The sequence below is a fragment of the Anolis carolinensis genome, chromosome 3, assembly GCF_035594765.1.
Source record: "Anolis carolinensis isolate JA03-04 chromosome 3, rAnoCar3.1.pri, whole genome shotgun sequence".
NCBI classification, from domain to species: domain Eukaryota; kingdom Metazoa; phylum Chordata; class Lepidosauria; order Squamata; family Dactyloidae; genus Anolis; species Anolis carolinensis.
This window is the reverse complement of record NC_085843.1, coordinates 25,081,176-25,102,665: the sequence shown is the minus strand read 5'-3', so window position 1 is coordinate 25,102,665 and position 21,490 is coordinate 25,081,176. Positions and strand designations below refer to the sequence as shown.

The window sequence follows — 21,490 nt, the reverse complement described above, 5'->3', positions numbered from 1 at the left end:
TTATGGTTATTGTTCTTTTTAATAACACAATGTAACAAAATTTGAAAAAAGTATCTGTCCCTGGTTTGAAAGTGTTATTCCTGTTTAATTCTGTGGTACTTACTTTGAAAGTAGTTCTTATACTCCAGAAATGTCATTTTTCTGGCTGCCACAAACTATGTTGAATTGGTTGAGACTTAATGAGATATTTCTTGAAGAACTATATTAAAATGTGCTATACTGTGTCTCACAAAAACAAATTTTTGCAATTTAATAAACCTTTTTCATGTTTTTTAAGGAAATGACATTTATAACCCAGGAACAAAAATTGTGTTGCATAGTGTAATCTATAAAGAGAAGACAGGACAACAGAGTCTCTGAATAAGGAGTGTGGGATCAGCTATGAGGGTTTTCCCAATTGGGATCTTACCTCACACACATACTCACATAGGGAGAATGCCAGACATATGGAAATTCAAGAAAAAGGCCTAGAGTGTCCTTTGGGAAGTAAGGATTTAACTGATACTGAATCTGAGTTTGAGACATTCTTTATGACTCGCTTATGTTATACCCTTGAGACTTGGCTCCTACGCCTCTGACTACTGTATTTATTATTTCAGTATGAAAGGAAATAAAATTAGAAAATCCATCTTGTGGGATCTAGCACAAGAGTTAGAAATTAATACAGGTTGTTCATAAATCAAAAAAAATCTGGATCAATAGTAAGCTTTTCCATTGGGGAAAAATGTCTTCTCAGACATACACTGCTGTGCTGGAAGGAATTTGCAGACACAAAGGAACATTTCTCAGATTTCAGATTGAATCCTATTGGTAGTCCCATAGGGGTTGACCCATTAAATCACTTTTTGACTAATGAGTCAATAGCTGCCCAAATTCCACTAAAGTCGAACTTTAATGTTGAAAGTCCTTGTCGATTCCAGTCTGCATATTAATTAATATTTTTAAATAAAAATAATAATCATGCATGCTATAGTAACCTCTTAATTTGTCAACAGCAGTATTAGCAATTCTGGCAGTTGCCCAATTTTATGTCTTGAGAACTGCACAAAGATCTAACCCCCACCCTTTATCCAAACTAAACATAAGTCTACTTCTAGTTTTGAAAAGCAAGTTATTTTTCAGGTCAAATATTTTGGGTAGACATAGAGACTATAAATCAATTAAAAAGTGACTTTTTTCCCTTGGAGGCTGGGTGGGGACAAGAAAATGGCAGTATGGGAAATCTGGATGTTTCAAAGGTCAAAGAAACAGCCCAGAAGGGCCATACTTTGCCCTGGGACCCTGAACTACAGTGATGTGCTTTAAAGTGGCAACTTTGAAGACTGTCATGGAAATTCACCTGGTCCACTATACAGCAAGTACAACTATTGTCCGATGTTAGTCACGGACGTGTGTAAGAAAGAAAGGGCAAGAGACACTGATTTTTTTTGTGTGTTCCACAATGGTTGTCAGACAATTTTTCAAGCTAAATTCAGGGTATTTTCTTTGACCTTTTGAGAGCTAGCATAGCGCATTGATTTGAATGTTGAATGATGACTCTGGAAGAGAAGGATCCAAGTTCCTACTCAGGAGTAGAAAATCACTGAATGACTTTGGGTAAGTCACACTCTTTCAAACTTGAGGGAAAGAAAATGCCAAATGTTCTTTAAACAAATGTTGCTGATAAAATTCTGTAAGATGTGCCCCTTTGATCTTGAGCACATGTTGATGCTCAGTTGCATTCAGTATTCTGATTCTATTTCTGTCACTTTTTCTTTTTGCTTTTCATTTAGCGTTTTCTGCTTTAAGAATTCCTTTCTCAACATGAAATGTCTGTCCAGGGCCTTATCCTTGGCATCCCCAATTGCATTCGCTCAGAAGGCATCACTGCTTCAGAAAATAGACTTCAGATAATAACAAGTAACTCAATAACCTACTTCTGACATGATAAAATAACAATAGTAAACTACTTTTCAAGTACAGAGGAGTCTCACTTATCCAACACTCGCTTATTCAACATTCTGGATTATCCAACGCATTTTTGTAGTCAATGTTTTCAATATATCATGATATTTTGGTGCTAAATTCATAAATACAGTAATTACTACATAGCATTACTGCGTATAGAACTACTTTTTCTGCCAAATTTGTCGTCTAACATGATGTTTTGGTGCTTCATTTGTAAAATCATAACCTAATTTGATGTTTAATAGGCTTTTCCTTAATGCCTCCTTATTATCCAGCATATTCGCTTATCCAACATTCTGCCGGCCCGTTTATGTTGGATAAGTGAGACTCTACTGTACCACAATGAGAAATGGGAAAATATGTTTAAAAAATAAAATCCCGAATACTGTCAAGATGCATAAACTACCTTACTACTGTCTCTTATGTCCACCTCAGAGAGTAGGTGGACCCTGGGTGGTTACTTTTGAGTTGCCATTTATTGTTAAAACCACTACACCACACTAGTTCCTGTCTTTATTTATAGTCCACCTTTCCCACTAAATTGGGACTTGAGTGGCTTACAAATGAGAAAGACTACAGCATAGCAAAAATTTTCCATATGTTAGAAAAATAGAAAAATCTAATATAATGTGTGTCCTTGAGATTTTAAGAAAAAGAACTACTAGTTGGCAGCTGACTAGCTGCCCTCCAAGTTAAATCATGTTGAGGAAACTGGAAGTGCTTTAGGATTTAAGTAGATAGAAGATTTGGATGTATGGCTTACTTTAGTTCTTGGCATTTGTATTTGAGATAAAATACAACAGTACTGCTTGTTTCAGCTAGAAATAAAGACCTTTCCCAACTTCATTAACTTGTGTCTGTGTGTACTTGCAAGTGAATTTATATAGATATAATGGATGGGTCTAGACCTAGGCAAGCTTAGAGCAGACTCAGTGAAATTATTGGAATTTACATTAGTCATGACTCAGTTAAGTCTCACTGATTTCAGTGAATCTCTTCTAAGTAGGACAAATCCAAATCCAGTTCAAGATATGCTTTGCATGTGAATACATATATAAAAGGAAATCTAACAAGTAAATTTATGTTAATAGAAACTCATGAAGCTTTCTTCCCCATAACACAAATTTAATTTTAAAGTAGAAGTTTTGCAAAGTAGAATCAGGAAATTATGCAGTTGTGTCAAGATCATTGTAGCATTAAGTATCACAGCTGTGATTCATTGAGACAGTTCTCACATTGCCCCAAAAGACAATACATTGCTCAGAAGGATCGTATTAATGTAAAGCAAATGAAGTACCCTATATACTCGAGTATAAGCCAACCCGAATATAAGCCAAGGCACCTAATTTTACCGGTTGCTCCTGACACGAAAAACAAAAACAAAAAAACCCTAATTTTACCATAGAAAACTAGGAAAACTTATTGACTCAAGTACAAGATGAGGGTGGAAAATGCAGCAGCTACTGGTTCATTTCAAAAATAAAAATAGATATCAATAAAATTACATCAATTGAAGCATCAGTAGGTCAAATGTTTTGAATACTTACATAAAACTGTAATTTAAGATAAGACTGTCCAGCTCTGATTACCGTATACACTTGAGTATAAGCTGACCCAAATATAAGCCAACCAGGACCCTCACTTGAGAATAAGCCGAGGAGGGAGGGTCAGTCCTAAAAAGGACTGAAAGAATCGGCTTATACTCAAGTTTATATGGTAGCTTAGTACTATATGATACATGCTTTAGAGCTCACTCCCATCCTATTATATTAAAGCTGATCTTTCAGCTGCTGTGTAAAGCCTGTAGACGCCCCCATAACAAAAAGCAACTTTGATTTTTTTTTTAAAAAACACACAGTATTTGTGCTTTTAAATATCCAGTTGTGAATTTATGTCTGCAAACATGGTTAAAGGAGAGTGTTTCTTCTAAGTGTTGCATATCACTGTGTTAATGCTCTAAAGATTAGGATGTGAACTAGAGAATAGTGGTGCCCGTAGAAGACAAGGAATTGGGAAATAGGAGTGAATAGGGAAAGGACAGAAGAAAGAGTTTGTCTTTAGAGGGGCAAATCTGGGGTTTGATAGAAGATAGATTGTGGAAATTTACCACCTCCTCCATCAAGTATCATAGGAAGAAGTTCCATGTTCAGTGATCAACAGATAATTTTTTAAAACAGTGTTTGGAGAGGAAATGCTTTTCAAGGCAGATACAACTTAATGGAAATTCCAGCTTACATACAAATTCAGCTTAAGAACAAACCTACAGAACCTATCTTGTTCATAACTTGGGGTCAAGACTCATGTTGGTGACATTAATGTGTGTATTTTCATTTGAACTAAACTAGGTTTCACTCACAGATTTTTTCCAACATTTGTTGACCATTTTAACATGTAGGCAAAGTGAAATTTTTGCTTCTCACTTGGTTGTGTTTGATTGATTGTAATTATCTTTACATAGTTTCTTGTGTGCTTCCAAAAAGTGTATGGCCACTGCAGCACACTCAATGTAGACAACCAGACGAGTAGATAATTACTACTATTACCCCTTTAATACACAAAAGCACCCGTTCATTGGCTCTCCAGTGCAGTAACATCACAACAGCTCTTTGCTGGAAACAAAGATTGTGAAACTTCTCAATTATATTTTCCACATATATAAGTACAATACTGGATTCCAACCATGATTTACTAGTATACTGAAAGTAGAGGAAATTTTTAATGTGAAACAGTGACATTATGTACTGGTACTGCCTGGATTTCTAGTTCTTATTCTTCTTTTTGTCCTCAAAGCATTGACTTGAAATAAGCATCAAAATATAATCACAGGGGGTCACACTTACAGCAAAAATCAGACAAGTTTGGTTCGCTGAAAAGAGCAGCTGCCAAGGGAATATGCTGTTATTGCAGCCTGGCCGCACAGTAGGTTCCCTGTAAAGCCTTAATAGACAATTTGAATTTAAAATTGTTGCAGCAGAGAACTTGACATTTTTCATAACAATGAACAACTATACATTGTCTCTCTTAAACCAGGAGTGGGCAAAGTGTGGCTGAATGGGGGCATGTGCACCTCTTCAAAGCTATTTCTTTATAGCCCGGTCTGCAGATTCCCAAAACAGTGCAAATAAAGGATAAATTATTGATCCCGGAAGAACCCCAAAATCTGCATTTTGCCTTTGAAAAATGCCACAGACCCTCCATTGAACACCCTGCCATTTAACATTTTAAAAATACCACTTTCAATTGATATTATTGTGTGTGTTTGTGTATGGCTTCAAGTTGCTTGTTGACTCATGGCTCTATAAATTTTATAGGGTTTGCTTAGGCAATAAACACTCATGTTACCAGCAACTTCCTCTGAAATATAGCCTATGGCACCTGGGGTTCACTGCTGCTTTTCTAGCCCTGTTTAGCTACCAAGATCAGACTGTATCTTGTCCTTTAGTGTATGCTGACCCAAAATCCTGGGATGTAGGATGAGGTACATACCTTTCATGGAAGATATTTTGGAAGCTTATATGGCTCACAATTGTTCCCATGTGTTGAAAGCATAATCTTCAGACCACAGTTGCCCCCCCTGTCTTAAATAAGATAGATTCTGTAGGTTTGTTCAGGTACATTTTAAGTGTAACTCCATATATTCTTGCTCTGGATAGCATAGGGAAGGTTTAACATCCCTGTGGTGTTTGTTTTGCTGTCTGTGCCCCCGTTCAGAAGATTTCACCTCACTTTTTGTCCCTGAGATAATTGGATTTTGAATTTCTGTCTGAAGGCGTAACTGCCTCCACTCTTAATTTTAGAACTTGAGAAAGTGGTCGTGCTGACTGGAAAGTTCTAGGACAGTGGTGCTCAACCTGTGGGTCCCCAGGTGTTTTGGCCTACAACTCCCATAAATCCTATCCAGTTTACCAGCTGTTAGGATTTCTGGGAGTTGAAAGCCAAAACATCTGGCGACCCACAGGTTGAGAACCACTGTTCTAGGAGATGCCATCCAGAAAATCAGCTTTTGAGTTTTTTTCAGACTTGAAAGAACCAACAAGGTGTAGCACTTTGATTGACTAGATTTCTGCAAGTCCAGGGTTCAAAACCCTTATTGACTATGGAAATGCACTGGCTGACCTTGGGCAAATCACAGTATCTTATAAGCCTAGGGAGAAGGCAATAAAAATCCATATCTAAGCAAATATTGTTAAGAAACCTCATGATAGAGTTAACAACAGCCTCTTTGAACATCATGGTTGGTATTTAGTCTTGTCAATGATGAGTTCAGAGTTATTAGAAGCAGCTCCTATGAAGCAAGTGTTCATGACTTTTACTGCAGTGAGTGGGTGGGATTCTCTCCATACATTTTTAGTTAGTTCTTACTGTTACAGATCTTAATTGCATTCAAACTCAACATAATCAGAAAAGTGTAGTAAAAATAATGTAAGAACACATACTTACATTTCTCACTCTACCACAGGCTATAATGGTATTTCCCCAACTGGGTTCATTTCCAAAATGTTCTCCTAATATGGAAAACATGTTCCCCTTTAGAACAACACTATTCTAACCCTCTTGGTGCCACATGTCCTTGACTATAACTATTTTTTGCACTTGCTTATTAAGAAAAACTCTGCAGTGAGATGTCAGGATTTGATAGTACCTGTTTGCAAACCTGGGTGATAATTATGTGCAGTTGTCTAATAGCTTCTCTTATTAATGTTGTGCTGACATGTTTGAAGCAACATTCAGTGATTGCCGGTATTTAATGGTAGTGATTTCTGGGTCATTATCATAATGTTGGCATTTGATTTGTCTGATTGCTGCAGGTGGAAACAATAGGTGATGCATATTGTGTTGCCGCAGGACTCCATAGGCAAAACCTGAATCATGCGAAGCCCATAGCCCTGATGGCCCTGAAGATGATGGAGCTCTCAGAGGAGGTGCTCACACCAGATGGAAGACCTATTCAGGTAAACTTCTTTGCTCTGGACTCTCAAAAAGCAAATAGAATGAATGGATGGCATAACATGTGATCACAAACTGGAACATGTCCAGAGAAGAGCAATCAGAATGATAAGAAGTTTGAAGCCAAGCCCTATGAAGAGTGGCTCAGGAAGTTGGTATGCTTAGTTTGGAGAAGAGAAGGTTAAGAGGGGACATGAGAACGATGCTTAAATATTTGAAAGGATGTCATATTGAAGAGGGAGCAAGCTTGTTTAGTGCTGCTCCAGAGACTAAGACATGGCACGACAGATTCAAACTACAGGAAAACATATTCCACCTAAACATTAGGAAAAACATCCTGATGGTAAAAGCTATTTGACAGTGGAATATGCTTCCTCAGAATGTGGTGGAGTCTCTTTTGCTAGAGGTTTGTAAATAAAGGCTGGATAGCCATCTGCCGGAAGTGCTTTGATTATGCATTCCTGCTTGGCAGGGAGTTGGACTGGATGGTCCTTGCGGTTTCTTCCAATTCTATGATTCTAAAATTCTACAATGCAAATCCCAAAGGTTGTGATTTCAGTTACAATCTATGGGTGGCAAATACGAGCAATATTTTTTTCAGCCTGATAACCCAAATAGCACTTCCGTGTTTAAAAACAATATACAAGTGAATGCTCCTTGGTACTAGGTAACAGCAATTCTATTAAGGCAGTTATTTTTATGCTTGACTTGTAGAGCCATCTCACCGGTTGCTGTGGAATACAGTATTAGATGGGCCCAGGACTCAAACCCATGCATTTATTATTATACAAATGACAGATCGACTTTTTACTTGGCAATGTATTATTCAAAAGAGTTTCCCATGGAACAAGGAAAAGATGGTTTGATAGTGTAACACCTTCATACATTACATGTCAAAGAAATCAATGTTGGCTTGTTACTGTTGCCAGTTGCCATCAAAATCAATCGCTCCTTTTAACTTGCTTTGCTTGCATATAGTCCTGAAAGTATATAAGCACAAAAAACAGCAACAACCCAACCCCAAAAACAGAACCATACTTATTATGAAGTAAGTGGAATTTAGATTGGTATAAGAAAGTTGTTGTCGTAGTCTAAGGATAAGAGCTAGAATAAGATTCTGGTCCCTTTTTCTTTTCAATGTACCGCACTTTGAATTCCAAATTTCTAATCACTGTGGTTATGAGAGCAATCTAATTGTGACTTCTATCAATCTACTGACTACTGCTGGTCTGGTTGTCTAGGTGGGTGTCCTCCCTGCTTCATTTGTTGTTCCTCCCAAGGTTGCACATTCAGTGGGGAAGGATGAGAACCCCAGATAGAAGAAATGTACCATCCTTCAGTCAAGGATGTGCTTCTCTCTTAGAACATCCAAACAAATTCAAGGTCCATTTGTAGGAGAACACAGGATAGCCAAACTTCTAATACTCCAGAAACGTTGAAATGAGATGCTGCACATGGCAATTTGTCACTCTTTTTTAAAATTGGTAATTACCGCTATGTTTTGTGCACTTCTCAATAAACTGCATAATTTTCCTCATTTAATAGCAAGCCTTAAGATATCATAACTACAGATCATTAAAGTTAAAATTCATTAGTGAATTTGCCTGGAATGCACATTGCACTGTTATTTTCTTGCTCACTCTTTTTTCAATTCCTCTAGTTCTTTATTCAGCAAGACAGGCATAATTTCCATGATCTTGTCATTTATGGAGGTGGCTTCTTCAGGGATTTAGCTCCTTACTAAATCTCATGGGATTGTAGCAAGAGACAGAATTTAAGAACCTACTGCTGAATGAGTCATAATGTACCCAATGTGCTGAATTTCTAAACAGGAGATATGATGCTGTTGAAAGGAAACTCTTTCCCCCTTCTTTTCCTTAAATTAGAAAAAAGGGGGTGTACAAAAATATATGAGTAGGGCTTTTTACCTGTCCCATTTTCTCTGTTGGAAGTGAGAAATGCTTGAACATGTCTTACAGGGATTCCAACTTTGCCTTGACATTGTGAATCCTGACTTGTGTGGAAATGGGGAAAAGGATACCCAGTTTTTCAAAGTTGGTGCACTCAAGGGACCTATTGATTACGGAAGGCATTCTGGTTGGTCATTTATGGAAAGCTATATATTGCAAAATGTGGTCAGAAATATAGCTTGGGAAAGTTCTTTTTTAAAATTTTCAACTTTGAATAATGCCCAACAAGTGGAGATCACCAATGGGATTTTTCTGATAATTTCTTCTATCTTGGGGAGACTGGGGTTCCAGGGCAATCTTACTTTGCATGATTGAGTGTGCCCTTGCACACTGGAGAATGTTTAGAGACATTTTGGGTAAGAAAAGTATTTTGATCAAAAGAACTGTGGATGAATTTGTCTATCCGAATGATGAGAGATGATGGACCTGAAAACTATGAATACAGATTCCTCCTCTGCCCCATATCTTCCTTTTCTTACTGCTGGACCAGAAAGATGAAATGTTCGTCATTATATGCACATTGGCCATAACCCTTTTATAGTGATGGTCAATATATCAATCCACATTAAGATTATGAATAGTTCATAGGGAGCCAGCATGGTGGAGTGGTTCAGGTGTAGGATAATGATTCTATAGACCAGGTTTTGTCCCAGCCTGGCCATGAAAATTAATTAGATGAACTTGGAAAATTACTCACTCTTAGCTTCCGAGGGAGGGAAAAACAAACCTCTCCAAACAAATCTCATCAAGAAAACCCAATGATAGTCACAATCAGTCAAGAACAACTTGAAGGCACACAACAACAACAACAACAACAACAACAACAACAACAACAACAACAACAACAGTTTTCCAACCCCCATGAAGATTAGCAATGGCTCACATCCAACAATTTTCAGATGTTAACAGGAGAAAGCACCATTATCATCTTTGCCTGGAGAATATTGAGAGATGATTGTCTGGACCAGTGAAACAGCAAAACAGGAAAAATGTGTCTGGCAAAAAGATGCTAATTGAAAAAGAAGTCGCAGAATTTTTAAAATGCAATATTGGAAGATGTGCAATTTTTTTTTAATAAGCATACGGATACATGACAAAATTCTTACAAATCTATACAGATGTCTAAATGCACTCAAACATCCCTGTAATGTTTTCTGTAACCACAAAAAAAATCCATACAGAAGTAACATAGAAAAGAGGTGGTGGTGGGAAAAACTGAAAAATTACAGAAGTTTTTAACAAACATGTCTATCCCTAATCAAGTTACGTTGAACCAGTGTAGTATGGTCACTGGGAAATTCTGTGAGTTCCAGTCCAAAAATGTAACTTGTCTAAACTCTGAATGGGAATGTTTTCAGTAAGTTAAATAATACAGCAACTGAACACAAACACACACACCAATACACACAAGATGATATCTATCTAGGGATGATCTTGGCTGGTGTTCTTGTTGGAGATTTGGTTCTTCATAACAGTATAAGCTGTAACACCAAGTAATGAACTTGTATGTCTTAAAATAAAAGTAATTCAGTTATTATCATCACCACATTATCGACTGAGTTCATCTGATGATTGATTGAAAAAAAATGGACAGAGGTCTCTAATGTTTATCCCTATTTATAGAACTGGCATATATTGATATTGTCTCAGGAAATAGAGGGGAAGGGGTATACAGTATTTATCTGAGAAGCCTTCATTAAATTGTACTTGTTCTAAAGTATAATTTAGATGTAGTTTCTTTAGAGCATTGATTTTCAGCTTCCTCATGCATTTCAAATGTAATTGATCAAACAGCAAATTGGGATGCCATCTAGGCTTTTTAAAAAGCACTTTAAAATCCCATTAATTTCAGCAAGAGACTTCAGATGAATTGAAATCAGTGGTGTATGAAAAATGTTTAATGTTAGTTGGATCATGTCCCTTGTTGCTTAGCATTTCTGCATTTCATTTCTGTGCTATAGCAGGATCAATAGTTCAGTTAGTGTCACCAGGAACATGAATTAAATTTGGCCCCAGCTTCCAGAATTAAAACATCCAATTTACACAACTTGCTCAGCATCTGAACCATAGCTTGTTCAATCTTAAGTGACAAAAATCCGGTTTGGTTATTTGTCCAATGTGAAAGATATTTGTGTCAATACCCAGTATCATCTAGATCCCATTACTCTAAGACAGTGGTTCGCAACCTGTGGATCCCCAGATGTTTTGGCTGGTAAACTGGCTGGGATTTCTGGGAGTTGTAGGCCAAAACACTGGGGACCCACAGTTTGAGAACCACTGCTCTAAGAAGATTTCCTGCTGATCACTGTTCCCACTGTTGTTGTTATGACTTTTCAGTCTTGGGACCATTATTATGGTCTTGGCCCATAATAATGTTATATTTTAATGTTTCCCATGTTGTGGTTCAAAAAAAAAAAGGTAAGGTTTCACACTCTGGCAAGCTACAGCAAATGTTACTGACATCCTTTGCCAACCATATTGGTTGTCCTGTAGTCCTGTCCCTCCTGTATTTAGGATAAATATGATGACGGGAAACCCCCTATAGCCTTTTCTGCAGTACTACAGATACTTATAAAATAAGTGCAGGGAGAAGTCACCCTCAGATATTTACTGTTACAATGTTGTCACCATAGATGACAGGAGATGGTGATTTTCCAACAGCAGCCTTATAAAATTAAATCCAAGGTGGACTTTGTTGGTGTCCATAGAGGAGGGTATCCAGTTTCTGTGAAGAATTCCCCTTTATGTTGAGCTAACCCTAGTACTTCATCTCTGGGAATCAAGTCCTTGAAGACAAAAATAATATTTTTAATGAACAGGGCTAGCAGAAAACCCCATTAGGAAAAATAATGGATTAGTGACAAGTTAATGGAATTGTGTCCTGGAATTCAAATGCTTGGAAATGTAGAAGAATTATTATAAGGAGAAAAACATGTTTTTTTTTAAAGGAAGATGGGGAGTTGCACAAAAAAACCCCACTTGTTTCTGTTTGTTGTTTGTTGTTGGGTTTTGCACAGAAAACTATTTTTTCCCTTCCTCAGGATGTTAGAGTATAGAAAGAATACTGCAGAGATATTACAATAATTTTTCTTCACTTTTTGCACAGAAAACTACTTGTTTTTGTTTGCAGAATGACCTCGGGATGTTTGAATATTAAAAAAATATTTCAGAGAAACATTTGTTTTTTCCTATAGCAGGAAGAAAACTACCATAATTATCTTTCTTCAGATGTCAGAACAAAAAGCTTGAGGCTTTGCATCCCTATTGGAGACATTCTGTATTTCGAAAGGAGATTTTCCTTTCCATATATAACTGTGCAACGCCATATTACTGGAAGTGGAAGAGAAGGCATGGGAGAGTGTAGTTCCTGGCATGCTTCTTTAAAAAAGCACCGAACTTTCCACACAAGACAATTATAGTTCTATGATTGCATTTTAACTGCAATGGATTCATGCTCTGAAATTCCAGGGTTTGTAGTTTTGTGGTGATGCACTAGAGGAAATTTCTGGCTAAGAATTATAAATAGCTCTTCCTAAACTACAAACCTCAGGATGCCATAGGATGAAGCAATGGCAGTTAAAGTAAAATTGTAGTGCTCCAGTTGCATAGGAGCCCCAGTGGCACAGTGGGTTAAACTGCTGAGCTGCTGAACTTGCAGACTGAAAGGTCGGCGATTCGAATCTGAGGAGCAGGGTGAGCTCCCACTGTTAGGCCCAGCTTCTGCCAACCTAGCAGTTTGAAATGATGCAAATGTGAGTAGATCAATAGGTACCGCTCCGGCGGGAAGGTAATGGCGCTCCATACAGTCATGCCGGCCACATGATCTTGGAGGTGTCTATGGATAACACTGGCTCTTTGACTTAGAAATGGAGATGAGCACCATCCCCAGAGTTGGACACAACTGGACTTAATGTCAGGGGAAAACCTTTACCTTTACCCTAATTGCATAGTGGAGGGTACTGAGACCACCACTATAACTGAAAGTGCTTCCTTACTTGGCAAGTGAATGAAGTAATAGTGAGACTTTGGAATTTAAACTATTTATGAGAAAAGTACATAGATGTGGTGACACAGAATCACATCAAATGAGGGAAATAAGCAGAGGCTGAATACTACTTTCCTTTTCTTTGACAGAATTCCTTCTTCACATTAGCAGCTTACCCTATCTGCTTTCCTGTTCAAGGTTGAAGGTTGTATTTCAATTGGTCTTTTGTTAATCACTGTGTATTTATGAGCTGAGGGAGGTAACGAGAGGAAAGCACCACCAAATTTAGTGGAATGTATAATAAATAACTGCAAATCACTGTAGATGTTAGAACATTCATGTTTTCTTAATGTTTTGGGTACTGTGAACATCGAGGGGCTAGAGTGTTTGCGTGCATTGTGTATCACTGTCATGATGAGCTGTTGCATTCAGCGTATTGGCCCATCACTGATTTGTAGGCAATACACTAGTTATTGAATAATGAGCTATTTGCACTTTCCCAATTGGCTCAGAGCAAAAGACTTGATGTGTTTCTCATATTTTAGAAATTTCTGGTCTTGAAAGAAACGTCATTGCAATTCTTGACTAATGAGAGTTTCCCCTGGAAGCCATTATCAGGAATAATTTGCATATTTTAGCATGCAAAGGTGGGACTAATGGGTTTAACTGAGGCAAAGAATTGCAGAGCCTCAGACGAAAAGCAAATGTCAGTTTGCAAGAGCTTGCTAAAGTTAACTCTGCAGTTACACAGATTTGCTTTGTGCAGATTCTCCTTGTTGAAAGCAGGTTGGTGGTCCAAAAAATGAGGGGTGAAGGGTCAACAAAAATAATTCAAAGCTTGCTGTAATATCTGCCTTTTAATGCGAGGAAAACATGTTGTTTTTAAAACTGACAACGCTGAACAGTATAGAGATCAGCAATTAAAGAGACGAGGGAAATACATAGGGGAATGAATGCCTTATGAGTCAGTGAAGTAGTTTATTCCACTTTTTTATTTGTTTCAAATTTGCTTTTTTGCTTTATACCCAAAGAACATGTCAAAGAAAACAGTAAAAATATCAGCCTTAACTAAGACTTGATCATAAAATAGGATAGCAAAATGGATTTTAAAAAGGACTATGCCTGTCACAGTAGTCTACCAGTGGTTTCTGAAATTTGGTTCTCTAGCTCAGTGGTTCTCAAACTGTGGGTCCCCAGATGTTTTGGCCTACAACTTCCAGAAATTGCAGCCAGTTTACCAGTTGTTGGGATTTCTGGGAGTCGAAGGCCAAAACATCTGCGTACCCACAGGTTGAAAACCATTGCCTAGCTGTTTGGACTTCAATTCCTAGATTCTCCATCTAGTTTAATGAACAGTCAGGAATTCTGGGAGCTGAAGTCCAAATGATCTGGAAGACCAAAGTTTGGGAAACACTGATAAACTAAGAGTTGTGATTTGCAGAATCTTTCTAGCTCAGTGATTCCCAAACTTTGGTCATCTAAGTATTTTCAGTATCAATATCCAGTTTCTTGTCCAGTTTGACTGACAACCAGGAGCTCTGCGAATTGATGTCAAAATCCTTAGAAGACCAAAGTTTGGAAATCATTGTTCTAGTTGTTGTGTGTTTTCTGGGCTGAATGGCCATGTTCCAGAAGCATTCTCTTCTGATGTTTCGTCCACATCTATGACAGGCATCCTCAGAGGTTGTGAGGTATCCATAGGTAAAGGTAAAGGTTTTGCCTGACGTTAAGTCCAGTTATGTCTGACTCTGGGGGTTGCTGCTCATCTCCATTGAGCCAGCGTTGTCCGTAGACACCTCCAAGGTCATGTGGCCAGCATGACTCCATGGAGCGCCGTTACCTTACCACTGGAGCGGTACCTATTGATCTACTCACATTTGCATGTTTTCAAACTGCTAGGTTGGCAGAAACTGGAGCTAACAGCGGGCGCTCACTCCGCTCTCGGGATTTGAACCTGCAGCCTTTAGGTCTGCAAGTTCAGCAGCTCAGTGCTTTAACAGACTGCGCCACCGGGGTTCCTGAGGTATACCATACAGCCCGGAAAACACACAACAACCCTGTGATTCCGGCCATGAAAGCCTTTGACAACACATTGTTCTAGTTTACAGCCATCCCTTTTGACTACTTTAGTTGACAATTGTTTTTTCCAACACCTGGTACCTGAGCACCTTTTCCTGAAGAGGTCAGCAACTGGAGCCAAATCTTACACTTGCCAAATATTTGCTCTATCATTAAGCCTTGACTTATATGAACAACCAGTAACTTACAATATGACATAAATTTGCAGGCATAACTCAGGTGAAAGAGCTTCTAATGACAACATTTCCTTTTGCAACATTTAGTTATGCCTGCCCAGTTACTTTCTACTCTCTATCCTGTCTCTGTAATGTGAAGGAGACCATGATTACTTCCATGTCCATTTCAATATAGAGACGAGGGGGAGAGATAAAGGTCACACTTTTACATTTCAGAGCAACTCTCTTCATCACCTTATGCTTTACACTTCAAATGTTTATTCCCTTCTGCCCAATGCTACAATTTGAACTTGACAAGAGAAGGCTGAAATCTCTGGGGTTGTGTACCGTGAAACCAAAGAAACCCTTCTCGGGTAATGCAGAGCCCATTTGTCTGCTGATAATTCCATCACTGGTTTGTGGAAATCTTCCTTGATTGCTCTGAAGTATCCTAGCAACTTCTGGAGGCCCCCCCTCGATTCCTTCTATTTCTCTCTCTCCCCCCCCCCCCAATGTCTTTTCTAATATTTAAATCATTCCCCAAAAGGTACAAAAGAGACTATTTCAGGATGGCTAGCTTGAAATGATAAATTATTTGTCATCTAATTCAATAACATTACTGCAAAGGAATGCATTTGCATACAGAACAACTAATCATGTTTTTAATATCTGAACAATGTGGTTATATAACTGGATTTCTGCTGCTCTCTAACCCTTTTCCCTCATGCTAGTGGATTGAGTGTGGGTTTGAATAAAATAAAAGTCCATAATTAGGAAAAAGATATATTTATTAGAGTTTCAAGATGTGGACTTTGCAAGTGTACAGCACTCTTCTTCTTGAGAAAACCTAGTGGTTGATTTCCCTCCACCACCATAATTTTGGAAGGCTATGGATTACTTCTGATTTCAGGAAATACATTTCCATGTTGTTTGTTTGTTGAGGTAACGAGGACTACTCTCAGCTGTTTTTTCTCACACTGGATCTTGGAGGACCACACATTACACCACACTTGCCATTTCCCAGCACTCAACTTCCTTTTGATCTAAAAGTGTCCAGTTGTGTCCACAATGTAATGCTAAGGAAGCTTGAATAAGAATGGACATGAAATACAAATCCCCTTGTCCCCAAATTTCTCCTTTCGGGAGTGTTAGGAAGGGGAGCAGGAAAGTGTTCATGAATCTGAGGGTGAGTTGGAATCTGAGGAGGAGACTTTACAAGTACCCTCATTTCAGGAGAGGTGAAAGGAAACAGAGCAGAGACGTTCAGCTAGGTTAGCTGCCAGAAATGCAGCTGAGTAATTAGGAACTGCCCTAGCAGCTGTGTGGGGACCCAGGGCTATAAAAGCCAAAGCAGGTGCAGCCAGCTCTTGTTGGTAACAAACTGACTCTAATGCCTTCTCTCCCCTGGTGCCTGCTTCAAGTCTGCATCTGGATTTATTACTGTTTCTTTGTCTAAAGTAAGACTGCTATTTGATTTGGGAGTTTATCAGAGACTAAGAACTGTGCTTGCCCTATGATTTCCTTGCTTCCTTTTGCATTATTCCACTGAGTGTGCTGTACTTTATATTTTGCTGAAGTAAAGCAGTTTTCATTTACTTACAGTGTTTTAAGGCTGTTCTTGAAAGACAAAACAGGACATGGAGCCAACTCAAAATGGAGTTCATATGCCACCCCAGTTGCTTCTACCTTTTCTCAGTTTTGCATTTTTAAAATTGAATTTGACATTAACAGGTTAATTTATAAATAAAAAATACATGATTTTTCTGTGCAGAAAACAATTGCTATATTTTCTGCATATATTATTAAACTTTGTGCAAAAAATACAGAGTTTTCTGTACAGAAAACATTTATCTGAACATAAACCACATATATTTTTTCAAAGAAAAACACATATTCTTGCTGAAATAACTTTTCCCCAGATATGTCCTCAAAGTGAAGATAGTGACAGAAACATACTGGATCCCTTATGCAGTGAGAAAAAAGTGATACCAGTTATTTCCTGGAAAAAATAAACAAATATGTAACTTCTATTACCAGGTTGGTGCCTATTATATTGTTTTATATTGAGAGTCTTCACCACAATTCATGTTTTTAATGTCGGGTGACATAATTTTGAACAATAGTTACTTTACATTTTTGTCACTGTCATATCAATCTCTGTTTGGAAGATATGGTACCTTTGAATATTTTCAGCCATTTATTTGATTTGTTTTCTATGAAAATCTGGGAAGGGAGATATTGACAAAAACTTCTATTGGACAATGTTCATTTTAAAGGATACATCTTGACATTTAGTGAGAGAAAGAGGGCACAGGGGAAAATAAATAACAGCCATATGTGCGCAGAAGTAAAATCTTTTATTTATCAAGAGCCAAAGATGCTACTAAATCCTAGTACTATGTGGTAGAAGGTCCTGAGATGTACCATCCCCATGGAATCACAAGATAATGGCCTAGCTTTAGGGTCAAGAAAGAACACACTGCGATCAATTCTTTTTCAATACCTACCACCCACATTTTCTTCTGGAACAAATGCAATGGACCAAATGCCATAACTATTAATGGAGAGGTTGGCCATGTATAAGTTGAGGACAGGTTTTGGGGGACAAAATTATGGATTTCTATATGGCTCATAAATCAGTTGAGGCTAATTCTACAGGGAAAGGAAATCACCATCCCCTCATAGAACCATCCGACATTGGCCACCACCAGCATTTTCCCACACAGACATTTAAAAAGGCCAGAAGCTCCACCATCATTGAAAGAGTAAAGGGTCTCGGTTATTCTTTTAGGTTTTTGATGATGGATTAGCTCTTACCTTTTGACATGCTACTCTTTGATAAGAGTTAAGGTACAGTATGCCTGTTTGGACCATGGATAAGTCAACCCAGGTTTTGGGGGTGTACTATTTTTTTACTAAAGTTATAGATTTATACATGAGAACATAGGTTAGATTTTTTTAAAGTTACTTCAAGTTGGGAAAAAAATTTCCATAGCTTCAGGCTGTAGTGCTTGGGGGGACTAAAATTAAACAAAGTGGGGAAATGAAGACTGGGAATAGTATCTAGTATCATTCACTCCCAGTCTTCCTTGTGTTTTAAGTAACATCCTTTTTTCCTATTCTAGTTGTATCATCATATCCTTTTGATTGTACACATTTGTCAAATCGATTTTTATGTTGTTTGTTGTTAATTTTTTTTGTACAAAGCTATGCACAAAGAGTGGAATGCATAATAAGAACTACTACTTTTTTTTTCTTTCCAGAGTTCAGTACTACACAACCATTAATATCTACATTTCACAGCCTGTAGCATCAGTTTGCATTTAATCTCAGAAGCTAAACAGGTTCAGACTGTTAATAATTTGAAAGGGGACTGCCAGTGAAAAATCAAGTGCTGTGGGTCATATTCAGAAGAAACTAACGGGCAATCACTTTGCCTTAAAACTATTATGAAACTCACTTGTCATTATATTACATTATATTACATGAGTGCATTCTAACAAAGTACAATATTGTTACTTAGAAAGGTGGTGGTTCAGAAAAAATACATGTAAATATCTGTTTTGGTTTTCTAAGCAGTAAGCACTTCCACATAGTCTTGTATGTGTTGATACCAACTGTTCCAATTGAGGAAAAATTGTATATTACTGAATAATTACTGATAATATGAATAGGAGAAAAACACCTGGGTGAACAAATAGATCTTTAGCTGACACTGAAAACAATGCAATAATAATAATAATAATAATAATAATAATAATAATAATAATAATAATAATAATAATAATTTATGTATATCCTGTACTGATCTCCCCAAGGATACTCAGGAGTCAACCTAATCTCTATAGGAAGATCATTGCACATGATGAATGATATAATCAGAAGTGCATCTACACTGTAGAATCAATGCAATTTAATACAATTTTAACTCATATGGCTCAGTCTTGTGGAATCCTAGGATATTTAGTTTGGTGAGGCACCAGCACTTTTCAGTAGAGAAGGCTACAAATCTTGTAAAATTATACCCCCCTTGGTTCCATAATACAATTGAAATAATGTCAAACTGTATTAATTTTACAGTGTAGATCAGACATGGGCAAATTAACAGCTGATAGGTCGGCTGGGATTTCTGGGACCTGAGGTCCAAAACATCAGGAGAGCCAAATTTTGCCCATGCCTGGTGTAGATGCATACTTTTATCATACTAACTGTCGAGCAAAGATACATCAGCAACTAAACCATTGTTGTTGTTATCTGCCTTCAGATCATTTCCAACTTATCATAGAATTTTCTTGGCAAAGTTTTTGGGTTGCTTTTCCCTCCGCCCAAGACCAAGAGAATGTGACTTTTCCCAAGTCACTCAGAGAGTTTCCATGGCTAAGTGGGGATATAAACTCTGATCTTCAGGATTATAATCCAACACTTAAACCATTACACTAAACTGCCTCTAATAATAATAACTGCCTCTTAGCCCTAAACGAACTCACCTTCAGAATAAATTCTCATTCTGTAGCGTGTTGAGTGAAAGAAGAATCAAAACCAATTCCTTTAGTAGCCTGTCTCCAGGCCTGGGCTAAATTAGTAGAAGATTATTTGACTGTTCTCAACCTCATGTGCAGATAAAGGTTTTCATAGAAGGTTTTGAGAATCATTAAGCCTCTTTCTGGAGGAAAAAGAAGCATGTCATATCTCAGAGCAGAAGGAAAATATTCTTCAAATAAAGCGTGAGAAATAAATGTGCCTTTTTAAAAATGCAGGTCAGCAAGTTCTTAGAATTAGCTGGGAGTTCAGCAGGGGTTTGGAATAGCTGAGGATGGCATTTGCCCTGGTGTTTGAAGCTGACAATATGAAAAACATTCATCTGTTTCCAAATGATTTAATAACCCGAGGTTGCATGGATTTCCTGTTATAAATAAATAGCCGGGCAGAAAATGTAAATATTTTAGCTTCTTTTTCCTGTGAGATTTGGAATACATTGGACAAAACGTTATTTCTTTTAAAAAATATTTCCAATGGAACTAGAGAACAAATATCATTGGGTTCCAGCCCTTCTTCTAAATCACAAATTATGGATTATTGAAGCATTCTCTCTTAGGTGTGAGTGTCAGGAGGAATTGTATCCTGAGCAGACATGCCATTGACCCATGGATTTCTTTGCTAGAAAGGTTGGAAGTTTAGATTTGCAACAAGCATTGAATGCAGTGTTGCACACAATTGCAGACTTTCAGTGTGCTTTCAGCGTGGGTTGCATGTCGTAAGCATTTTCTTCACAGCACCCGCAGTGCGTAAGCATTGTCCTCGCAACACGTTTATGTGCATTTGGTACACTACCTAGAGACAAGAAAACGCTAAATCTCAATCTACCATTAAGGCACAGTAAAGCAAACTGCTTAAGCAACCAATTTTGAATGCCATTGAAAAGGCAGAAAATAGAATAGCTAGTTAGTTACTCTGTTGTTATTGTTCTTTCACTGCAGTGGGGAAGAGATGCTCGTGGGATTTGCCCCTTACATGATAAAACATCTTGGCTAGTTGGGAGAGAGGCAAAATTGTAACACTCTATCTCAGGCAGCAAATTTTTTAGGTCATCTCTGGCTGTTATTGTAATAACTGTAATAGCTGTGAGATTAGAGTTCCCACGGGCTCAGTGGGAATGCAATGTTAGATTGACAAGGAAAACCTGTAGGAGAGCTTCAGAGTGAATGTCTTCTTTGACTGTCATCACAATTAGCAATGTTGCTGAAACTTGCAATTATCTGATTTGGAATAATGAATTAACCTAGCTCATAATAATAAAAATTGGTATACATTGGAGATTGTTTAAATAAAAACTCACTATTGCAGTTCATGTAGAGCTATACAAAACAGTGAACACCTCCACCACCTCCATGGGGGAAGGGGGGCTGCAAGGATCAGAACTTAGTTTAAAGATCTCTGAATAATTTCTGACATATCCATTTGTTATCAACTTAATTAGCTCTGCCTCTAACTTACATTTTTGTGACATCATTAACTTACAGTGAGATTTTATAACATATTTTTAAAAGGTTGTGCCTTCAAGTAATTTCTGACAAATCATGACCCTAAGGTGGATCTATCTCTTTTGTTAGATTTTTTTTTCAGAGGGGGATTACCTTTGTCTCTCTTGGAAATTGAAAGTGCATGACTTGCTCATGGGTTTCCATGGCTGAGCAGCGATATGAACCTTGATCTCCTGTTGTCCTGGCCAAGATTTAAAGTATTGCCCTATGCATTGAATTGATGTGTGTGCGTGCCCTCAAGCTGGCCATGAATTTTATAGGGTTTTTTAGGTATGGAATATTCAGAAGTGGCTTTGCCAGTTCCTTCATCTGAATACAGCACCTGGTATTGAGTGGTGGTCTCCTATCATGGTCTCCCTTACATCA

At 37.8% G+C, this 21,490-nt stretch overlaps 1 protein-coding gene across 2 annotated transcripts in view; it reads left to right on the top strand.

Annotated features, from left to right (window-relative positions):
* gucy1a2 (guanylate cyclase 1 soluble subunit alpha 2) overlaps positions 1-21,490 on the top strand; it is a 323,810-nt gene that overhangs the window by 131,699 nt on the left and 170,621 nt on the right. For both annotated transcript variants that reach the window (XR_010004065.1, XM_003219302.4), the window contains exon 6: positions 6,756-6,899. Coding sequence is in view for 1 of the 2 variants with exons in the window: in XM_003219302.4 (XP_003219350.2) it covers positions 6,756-6,899 (144 nt within the window). In the remaining variant the exon portion in view is untranslated. The remainder of the gene's footprint in view (positions 1-6,755; positions 6,900-21,490) is intronic.